The 10,890-nt window shown below is 38.4% G+C and overlaps 1 protein-coding gene across 1 annotated transcript in view; it reads right to left on the bottom strand.

Annotated features, from left to right (window-relative positions):
* Positions 1–774: 774 nt before the first annotated feature.
* Positions 775–10,890, bottom strand: part of SLC71A1 (solute carrier family 71 member 1) — a 28,539-nt gene continuing 18,423 nt past the window's right edge. Inside the window, exons 6-12 of the mRNA XM_026700382.2 lie at positions 10,292–10,510; positions 8,692–8,805; positions 8,242–8,313; positions 7,763–7,875; positions 7,031–7,128; positions 6,563–6,720; positions 775–2,217 (exon numbers count right to left, since the gene is read on the bottom strand). Coding sequence (XP_026556167.1) covers positions 2,011–2,217; positions 6,563–6,720; positions 7,031–7,128; positions 7,763–7,875; positions 8,242–8,313; positions 8,692–8,805; positions 10,292–10,510 — 981 coding nt within the window. The 3' untranslated portion in view covers positions 775–2,010. The remainder of the gene's footprint in view (positions 2,218–6,562; positions 6,721–7,030; positions 7,129–7,762; positions 7,876–8,241; positions 8,314–8,691; positions 8,806–10,291; positions 10,511–10,890) is intronic.

Here is a 10,890-nt window from a genome sequence, read left to right as displayed (position 1 = left end):
AAATAAATTTGGATCTAAGAAGCCATAGTATTTTTTGTAAATGCAATAAAACTACAGTAAAATGGGATTAATGAGAAATGTTCTAAAGCAAGGGTGTCAAACTCAAGGCCTGCAGGGTGCTTAAATATGGCCTGCAGAGCCGGCCCAGAAATAGCAAAGGACTGGCCCATACCGCCTCTGGCAGCCAAAATGGTGGACAGGGGGGAGACTGCATGTGGCTCCTAAGCTCATTTTCAGCCTAGATGGACTTCCTGAAACACTGCTGGCCAAAACAGGCATGAGGGACGGGGCGTGTGCCCCCCACTGCACTTCGTTGGCTAGCAAAGTACTGCAGGAGGTGCCCATCCCGTCTCCCCCACTAGCCCATAAGGTCATCTGACCCTCAAAGAAATCCAGTTTGAAACCTGTTCTAAAGAATCCTTAGTTATTTAACATTGAAGAAAGATGCCTCCCTACAGAGTAAACTTTGTTTTATTACTCAAAAGTGAGTTATCACTGCTGTAATGTTACCCAGAGAAATTATGCTAGCACTATGACATTAGAATAAATATATATGTCGTCCGTCCGCAAATTCCTTCAATTACTGTTTTCCATTTTTCATGATACTTTTTGCTCCTTTACAAGTGCTAAATTTCAGAAACATTTTTCTAGGTACATAAATTCTTATAATAGAAAATATATGTATATCTAGAACAAATATAAAATGTGATATGAAAAATGTACAATCAACTATATTGACAGTATTATACCAAGTATATCAATTTAAAAAAACTCTAAAATATTCAACTTTTATTAACAGAGTATTTACAATTTTTCAGCTTCTATTCAACTGTGGTGAAAGTTTTTTAAAAAACTTAAGCAATAACCATAGCACAAGATGAAAACATTTTGAACTATACAATACTTTATACACATTTTATACAAAGGAACACTTAAATAATACAACTGGACACAAAAATATACACTTTTAGAGAAATTCACATCAGTAATTGTATAAAGCTCTCTCCTTGTACTGCGGTCCTGAAAATGCAGGACTAACTCCTTGGCTCTGAAGGGTTATTTGTGACAATCCTAAAAGGCCACTATAGAGCAAGAATTGCCACTTGAATTACTAGGCAAGAGTATTCACTAGCCTGTCATACCCCCATGTATGTAATTTACAAATAAAATAATAGGAAAAGCTGATTAACTCTTTTGTCCTTGGTTCAAAACGGAACAGCTATTCATCCTGTCAAGTAATAGAAGTGACAATCATGTATAGAGCACATTGACATCATCAAGGCTATCAGCTGAAGAGTTGAGTTTGTACGTTCAAGTGTTGAGGTCCTTATGCAAAACATCCAAAGCATAGTGGTATCAAATTGTATTTATGAAGGTAAGAGTGTTGGAGCCAATAGTAAAATCTAGGCTCACACTACACAGAATTAGCAGAATAATGCACTTAAAGTGTACTGTTCAGGATGTGTATTCAACACATGATTTGTGTTAGTAAAAAAAGAAAAAAAAACCTGTCAGACACTGATTTGAAAGTCCAATATCAACCAAATTCACTTTCCTGGCCAAGTGCATCTATGTTAAGGCTTTGAATCCATCTGACCAACGATTTTACAGAGAAGAGAGATACCCAAATCCTGCTTGTATGTCTCACTGAGACCAGCATGAAGAGAACGAAGCTTAACACCTTCAAGAAACTGATGCAGGAACACATGCCGATACCTTGTGTGTATGTGTGTATATATATATATATATAATTTTGTTCAAAATTAAGGAGATTTAATATATTTAGGACTCTGACAAAAATCCTAGCTTCTTTTTAAAAACCAAAGTAATTTAAGTTGTAACTTCTTTGGATGATTTTCCACTTCCTGTTTGTGGTTCTTAACAGTTCATGCAAGAGATCCATTTCTTAAAAAAGTCTTAAGAAATGACAATTTCAATGGAAATGGAATGTGTATCCAGAACCGCAGGTGAAAAAATAAAACTTGCTCTATGAGTCCTTGGGTTTTGTCATCATACATTTGTATCCTGTAATAAAGGTTCTTTGGCCTCTCCAGGGGCCTGTGGACTGTGTGGATGTCCATGTCCGCCACAGTGTTTTTTCCAGCTGCTAGAGCGAACATTTAAGTTGGTATGTTCAGGAATAAACAAGGCAACAAGTAGAGCCAGCAGTACAGAACATGCGCCAAATAAGAATGGGGGCCCAGGAATGATGGAATTCTGGAAAGAAAAACAAAACAGAGCAAGAGTTAGCAAAAGACAAAAGGTCAGCACTTTTTATTTTTATTTTATTTTGTTAATACATTTTTAAAATTTATTTAACAAACATACCATCTTTTCTTTGTACAGTGTGTCATCTGGGTACAAATATCCTGTGCATACCATTTGTGGTTAATACAGTTTCCTTACCATAGCAACAACAATTACAACAACAGCAAGCAAGATTATCTTACACAAGAATGAAGTGGAGTGTGAACAATCTGATTTTGCGCCTCACTATCATCAGCTAGCTGTTTCTCTCCCACTGCTCCCCTCATTACTTCAGAGATTTCAAAGCACCGAACTGTGATTCGGTAAAATTAGGTAATAATCCTGCTCAACTCTCCTTTGGCTGTATGGCTTAAGTTTTTTGCATCTCCTAAACACTATACATTTAGAGAGCACCCTTAAATCCGAAGCTGCATATATTTTGCAAAGATGAATTATACCAATGTTCATTTCATGTATAGAGTTTGTATGATTACATAATGATCCTCTATTATTTCTTTTCTAAAGGTAAGCGGCTTGTCTTCTGGTTGCATGATTAATTTGGCATGCCACCTGAATCCCATTATAGATGGCACTATTTCAAGTAAGTGTTTTCATCCAACGGGTGGGATACAGGAATACCATTAGGGAAAGGCAGGCCCTCAAATAACCTGTATTTTTTTATGCCTGTTTTTAAAATAGCAACAAGTATAAGAATTTGTAAGCCACCCAGAATTTTTGAAGTGTCTGAGGCCTCACATTTGAATTAAATAAAACCTTAATCCAATGCACATTGAGCTTTAGGCAATAAACAGCATGTTGAATTGAAAACTAAAGCTGTTCCTCCATCCTGGTCTGAATTTAGGTTGAAAACGGTCCAGATAATAAGGCATAGTATCGGAATCACATTGTACTTGGGGGGGGGGGGAGGGGAGGAGACTAAGTATCACATTTAATTTTCTGACTACACAATTCCCCATCCTGGTTTGGATACCACTTTATAATGCCTTGGTAAGGCCACATTTGGAATACTGCATTCAATTTTGGTCGCTACAATGTAAAAAAGTTGTTGAGACTCTAGAAAGACTACAGAGAACAGCAAAAAAGATTATTAGGGAACTGGAAATTAAAATATATGAAGGGTGGCTGCAAGAATTTGATATGGTTAGTTTAATGAAAAGGACGACTAGGGATGACATGATAGCAATGTTCCAATATTTGAGGGGCTACTATAAAGAAGAGGGGGACAACATATTCTCCAAAGCACCTGAAGGCAGGACAAGAAGCAATGGATGGAAACTATAATCAAGGAGAGAAGCAATCTAGAACTAAGGAGAAACTTCCTGACAGAACGATTAATCAGTGGAATGACTTCCTTCCAAAGGTTGTGAATGCTCCAACATTGGATGTTTTTAAGAACAGATTGGATAAGATTGGTCTGAAATGTATAGGGCAGTGGTGGTGAACCTATGGCATGGATGCCACAGGGACATGCAGAGCCCTCTCTGTGGGATGCATGCCGTCGCCCCAGCTCTGCTCTGCTCTGCATGCAAGTGTGCCTCCTACCAACTATCTGGTCTTTAGGTCTCTGCCGTGCATATGCCCCCCCCCCCCCCCAGGGGGGCACATGCATAGGGGAAGCATGCGCAGGGGCACTCTGTTTAGCCATCACTGGTATACGGCTTCCTGCCTGAGCAAATGGTTGGACTAGAAGACCTCCAAGGTCCCTTCCATCTCTGTTTTTCTGTTATTCTTTCAAGTGCAAGAAGTCAGGAACCAAGATAAAATTCAAAAGTACAAGTTTCTTTCACACTATCTATATACAAGAATCTGAACAACTAAGGTTAATTGGCACCAGATAAGAGTCAAAAGACTTCAAGGGGGATGGACTTAGGTCTCCTGGGGGCATGGAGACTCAACTGATGGCGTGTTCGACTCCACCCTGGGGCTCAGCCTGGTCATCTACACATAAATTGCAACAAACGGGCAGCTATTCTCCCAACCTTACGTGGCAGGCTAGCTGTAAAAGATCCCTACAGGAATTCATAATTTCAGTTGCTTTTATTTGTTTGCTCAATATCTCTTAACTTACAGAATCTGTGCTTACAATTGTATCTATATAGAGAAATAGATCCCATTTCCAGATACTATCTTTTGAGAACCAGGCCAATACATGTATCAGCCAGCCTAGAGCATGAATGAGATTAATTTAAGGCTAAGCAAAATAAAATGTTCCTGTATTTTTATTTATTTATTTATTTATTTATTTAATTTGATTAGTATTGCCGCCTATTGGCCATGGCGACTCAAGGCGGCCTACAACATATAAAACCACAATTTAAAACAATAAAACTCATAAAATCAAATAAATTAATACAATAAAATCACCCCCCACCTCCTCCCCCAGTGACAGATTACATGAGTCATTTCATGGGCTCCATCCCACTCTGGGTTCCCCAGGCCTGCTGGCAGAACCAGATCTTCACTGCCTTCCTGAAGGGAATCAGAGTGGGGGCCAGTCTCATCTCTGGGGGAATTATGTTCCAGAGGAGGGTGCCACCATGGAAAAGGCCCTTTTTCTGGGTCCCACCAGGTGTATCTCCCTCAAGGATGGGACCCACAACATTCCCTGCCTCCCTGTTCTGATGGGTCGGGTAGATATGACCGGCAAGAGACGGTCCCTCAAATAGCCTGGTCCCAAGCAATAAAGGGCTTTAAAGGTGACAACCAGCACCTTGAATTGCATCAACAAAGAATGTTTCCTATTCAAAAAGAGTGATGTTCAGAAGCAATCTGTTGCTTAAAAAAAATAAAACAATATCCAAAGAATAATTATATGCTAGTCGCTTTTTTTTCCTTTTGGAGGCAACAAGGAGTCTTCTGTAGTTTGATCAGGAACAAATCACCACTCTGGGAGTAAGGGAAGATTAATCATTCTCCCAGTCCCTTTTTTGTTCTGATAAAGTAAAGTACTGGTGGCTCTCAACCACTTGAAGTTACAACAAATTCTCCAAAAGCTACTTACAAGCCATTTCCAAAGTTACAATGGCCGCACACACATCCAGTCACACGATCACACTTTGGGTGCTTGGCAATCAGCTCAACTTTACTGCTGTTTATAGCATTTCACGGTTACAGGACCACAATGTACTACTTCTTTGGGCTGATTTTTAACTTTTACTTACATTTTCTGGCAAAAAATACCCATTGGGGAGAATTGATCTGCTTAACCACAGTGGCATTTGTTTAATGCCTGTCACCAAAAAGTTTTAAAATGGGGGAGGGAGGGTCCAGCGATCACTGAAGTTAAATCTTCAACAACCTATGACCATAATTCCAGACTCAATTACAGTCGTAAATTGAGGACTACTAGTGAAGTGAAGTAAAAAGTAAAATACCAAAAAAAAAAAAACCTGCCAAACTCTCCAATGGGAGTGAAAAAGAAAACAGCAGAGCTGCTGCCTTTTGTGGTGCTTCACTCCACAACTGCTCCTGCTTCTTTAACTATGACTAGTCATTAAGCAAAGTCTGGACAACCACTGAGCAATGATTAAAGCAAGCTAAACCACACGGTGTTGTTACTGATTGCGAGGGATCAGCCCAGGATAATTTCCAAAGCAACTGTAAGAAATAGATTGGTGCTATTTGGCAGATAAAGTTGTTTGGATCTCATTATAGAGTTGGACCTCAACCAGTCAGCTCCAGATGAAGTACCTGGGGCAGGGCCTTGTCTGGTTATCTGGAGCAGGTTTGAGCCTGTGACTTCTGAGCGTTCTCCAGTGTGCTAGTTTGGATACCTGTTTGTTAAATCCAGGTTGCTCTTAAGACAGTGAAAGATGTTAGGCAGGTGATCTGGAGTTGGGTTCATGCTGCAGTGCCAGGTCTTTGAATGAGAAGGCTGTGGTGGCACCCTCTCCTTAAGAAGACATCACTGAACCCAGCAGCCTAAGATAATTACTGTCCAGGGAAAATAGTAATGGAGAAAAGTATAGCGAGGCTTCAGGTCCATAGGACCCTGCAGGAAGCAGATGCATTTTAGCCAAGCCTCAGGCCAGGGTTTAGTAGAGGGATGACACTGAATTGTGCCCCTTGATCTCTCAGTGGCTTTTAATACTGTCATCCACAGTATCTAGTAGAACTGGTTTCAGGTACTGGGGAATAGGAAGCACTGTTTTACAGTGGTCCTCTTCCTTTCTTTGTGGCTGGTGGCAATTGATAAAGATGTCGGAATTAGAAGTGATACATTTAAAACTATGATTCCTTTTTTTTATCACCACTTATACATTTAAAAAAAATACTTGCTGTGCCTTAAACATACTTGCTGTGAATGGTGCTGGGGGGCCACATTGACTTCATTTTCAGTCATTGGATTTTCATTCAATTCTACATGGAAGATGTAGAATATAAAACCGTAAAGTGCTGGTCCCAAACCATTACAGAGTCCTCTAATTCCTGTTATCATTCCTTGGACAACTCCTATAAAATAATGCATATTCAAATAAACATCTATAAGCAAATTATAAAAATACAATAATTACTATTAGTTATTATTAGATTAAAAATATCTGTGTTCAACAATGTTTACATGATTTGCACAGAAATACAATTTGCAGTATCAGTAAATGTTCTGATTTTTTTTTTACAATAGTTAGGATACTTGCACAATACCATTTGTGACTATTAATCAACATAATGTGGTGGCATTGTTTGAAAAAGAGAGATCTGTCAATTTTCAGTGAGGCAGTATTTCCATTATTAAGGACTCTCTATCTCAGGAAGCACTTACCCTGTTGATCAGCATCGGCAGTTCGTGAAACAAGTGCACTCACTGCTGGAAATGTGATGCTTGACATGGCTGCTACAGCCCCTGCTGCCCACATCATCCTGGAAAGAGGGTATAGAGACTGATAAACCAATCAGGCTAGTATCCACAATGATCTCAACAGAGTTTAAAATCAATCAAATAAATCAGAAACTAAGAAAAACATACAACTCCAAAACAACGTTAATACAGGTAGTCCTTGACTTAGGACCAGAATTGAGTTCAAAATTCATGTTGCTAAGGGAGAAAGTTGTAAAGTGATTTTTGCCCTATTTTATGAACTTGCCACATTCATAAAGTGAGTGACTGCAGTTGTTAAATGAGTAACCCGGTTGTTAACTGACTCTGGCTTCCCAATTGACTTTCTTGACAGAAGGCTGCAAAAGGGGATTACGTGACCCTCAAGACACTGCAACCGTCATAAATGTGAGTCAGTTGTCAAGCATCCAAATGTAAATCACATGACCATGGGGCTGCTGCAATGGTCATGTGAAGAATGGTCGTAAGGCACTTTTTTCAGTGTCACTGTAACTTTCAATGGTCACTAAATTAACTGTTGTAAGTCAAGTAGCTTGCATTAAAACATCAATGAGGCATACTACTGATGGATGTTTTAAAAACCTCTGCTAAATTAAGAAAAGATTGTACCACAGGTGTTACAGTAATAAAACAGCAACGTAGTGAAAAATTGCTTACCAAGGTTCAGAGCCAAAACCGTACCATGCAAGCTGCAATATTTGAAATCCAAGACCAAGTAAGATGGTGTTTTTGTTTCCAATTGATCTCATAAGTAAACTGAGAACTATCGTCTGAGGAAAGACAAAGGCCAAAAAGAAAAAAAATCAAGACTTTTCAGAGATCTGATCACTGCGATAACTACATCAGTGCAAAGCTCGACCTTCACCTCCCTCCTTCAGGTGGAACCGGCTGGTCTTGCATGCTTGTCCTCATCAGGGAAGCTAAGGGCTGCCATGTATGTGAGGTTGGGGCAGAAGCATTTGGTGACAGTGTTTCTTTATTTCCCTCTTCCACCTTCCCAAGACCTGGCAACATCCTACGTACTGAATCATTCCAGAAAGTTATCAACATGAATCCATTCCACAAACCCAGGCTATCAACTGACTCGAACAAACAGTACTGGCAGAAACTCAGCAAGTTTTCTCTGTTACAATTACCTGTGCCACAATGGAGAGAATCCCAAGGACGGCGATAAATGCTGCAACACTTTCTGATGAAAACCTCATTATCTAATTTTTTTTAAAAGAGAATTCCATTGTAGAGGATTATGATGAATTATGAATAACTCATACGCAAATACATAGATAATATAAGTTTGTTTCATAAAAAGTTTTTAAGAAATTAAGATAACCCATTCCCTTATTTAAGAACAACAATGTTACAGTATATAGAGCTTATTCTATGGAAATAAGAGGCTGAACTAGTCACTTTTTAATGAAAGAAATTTGCTCTTAAGGATAGCACTTCCAAATTGCATTAAAATGAAACAATTTTATTCTATTGAAACCAAAAATTAAGATCTAAATCTATTAGTAAGTTATGGCTATATTTACTTTCATTTTTGCAAATCAAATGTGTGCAATTAAAACAATTAGGCAAATGCTTACCTGTCTGAGGTACAAGAAGAAGCTGGAATACTGGCCTGCCTCAGGGAGGTAGGAGAGAAAGACTGTGATGCAGATTAGCAGCACTATAGAATCCTGACCAACTTTCTTCAATGACTAGAAATGAAGAGAAACGCAAACCAATTAACTTTATTAGTAAGACTGTCAAGAATCTGGGTTTCCTTTTTTTTAATCAATCATAGGTAGGGAACAGATGGGAGAAAGAAACAGAGAAAGCTGCCAATTGTGAATTCTCCCCAGACAGAAAATAAATCAATACATTGTAAAAACAAAAATAGTCCAAAGGTACATTAACTACTACCTGCTTCCCAGAATCTATGGAATACATTTAAGTTCCATCGAATATGGTTTAGAAATAGACATGGAAAAGGAACTGGCCTGCTGGAACTCTCTGCAGCCTAGGAAATGCAATTACTTTTTCTCAACTGGGACACAATAAGCTTTTGGAAATCAGCCCGATTATAGACAGTGCTCTTTTAAGGATGAAGGGGTGAGATAATGATAGCATCTTCCCAGCACAGTGCAAGGCCCTGGTGACCAATTTACTCCAAAACCTAGAGCAATCAGCACTATAAAACTTCCACATGTAATACTGCAGCTATTGAGCCACAGGTATTCTCTTCTAATGGTACATGCAATGCTGGAGTACTCTAGCCAGATATGGAAACTATCCATCTAATCCTAGAGCTCAGCTCAGCAGCCACATGTTTACTTTGGAAGTGGGGAAACGCACTGATAACAGAAATATTTTGTTGTTACTTTTAATATTATAGAAAACCAAAATATGAATAAAATTGCACATACAAAATTACCTTAACATGTTTATAGAAGCTTGCTATTTTATACTATTTTACTTAATTCAATGTTAAGTAAAATGAAATATTCCACACCCTGCATAGCTGAAATTTAGCCTTGTTTAATATATTCTTATTCTTTACTTTTTCTTGAAGAAGGAAAACTAAGACTATGTCCTTTGGTGCCTATTTAAAAATGAACTAAAAATCAACCGCTAAGCTCTTTTCCTTTCAGATCATTATCTCTGTGATAATTAAAATTAAATACAAAAAACAGACTAACAATCCAATGCTAGTAACTCTCCAAGAAGGAATCTCAATAGAAACTGAAATGGGCAATATAGGAATGATAACAGCAGACGGATTATTTTCTTTTCTAACAGACTGCTCCTCTCACTATAAAATGCTAACTATCTCAAGGGTCATCTTCCTCTTGGTTAGAATTTATTGTCCTGTGAGCACTTGAATGACAGAATAGAATGTAAGTGATTTAACCTCCACTTGGGACTTAAGAATAAAGAAACCTAGAACTAGACATTCTATCCTCATTCCACAGGCCTTCCCAGTCCATATAGGCAAAATCTACATGTCTGTCTGCTTTTGCCTTGGATTCCCTCAACTCTCTTGTAGATTTCTCTGCATATTTGAAACCCAATCAAATGCATGTAAGATCTCCCCCATACATACCCACAGGATGGATATATATTCAATTTAAAAAAAAATCTGAATGTAATCCCGTTTTAAGTGACCCCTGAGCATTCCCCATATAAAAGGGTGAGATATATTACCGCAAAAGGGTCAGCTTGTTCCCAAGAAATAGGTGCGCCCCATGATGCAGGCCTCATTTTTTCAGGCAGTGATTCGGGGACAGCAACAAGAATAAAACAAATGTCCAACAATGCAATCGCTGTAGCTAAGACAACCACCAGACTATCCCCGTACACTCGACCAAGATAGGCACCAATGGCAGGACTGGTAACTAAGCTGGCAGCAAATGTTGCTGAAACCTGTGAATGATAATAATTAGTGAGATGAGGTTTAGTAGGTAACCACACTACCTACTGAGAATCCTAAATATTTTAAGTCTTAACTTCTTGACAAGAGGAGGCAGCATGCATTGAAAATATATTTATACTATCTTTCGGTTTTCAATACATCTCAGGGGATAAGACATGTAAGATGACCATAATAGTGGTAATAATAACTGGCTACAGAGTTCCTAAAAATATATGTGGCAATTCAGAAATGGTATAAATTGATTTGTTCCAACAAATGGAAAAGTTATTATTTCAAAATGCTGGTGGAAGAGAACTAAAATAAGCTGCAATCCTCTGACGATTACTTTAATCATATTATTATTATTTATAGTAAGATGAGATTTCTCTCT

Source organism: Pseudonaja textilis, chromosome 3, assembly GCF_049901715.1.
Source record: "Pseudonaja textilis isolate UNSWEBS1 chromosome 3, rPseTex1.2, whole genome shotgun sequence".
Taxonomy (NCBI): domain Eukaryota; kingdom Metazoa; phylum Chordata; class Lepidosauria; order Squamata; family Elapidae; genus Pseudonaja; species Pseudonaja textilis.
The sequence above is the reverse complement of the archived record's forward strand: the minus strand, read 5'-3'. Positions and strand labels throughout refer to the sequence as shown.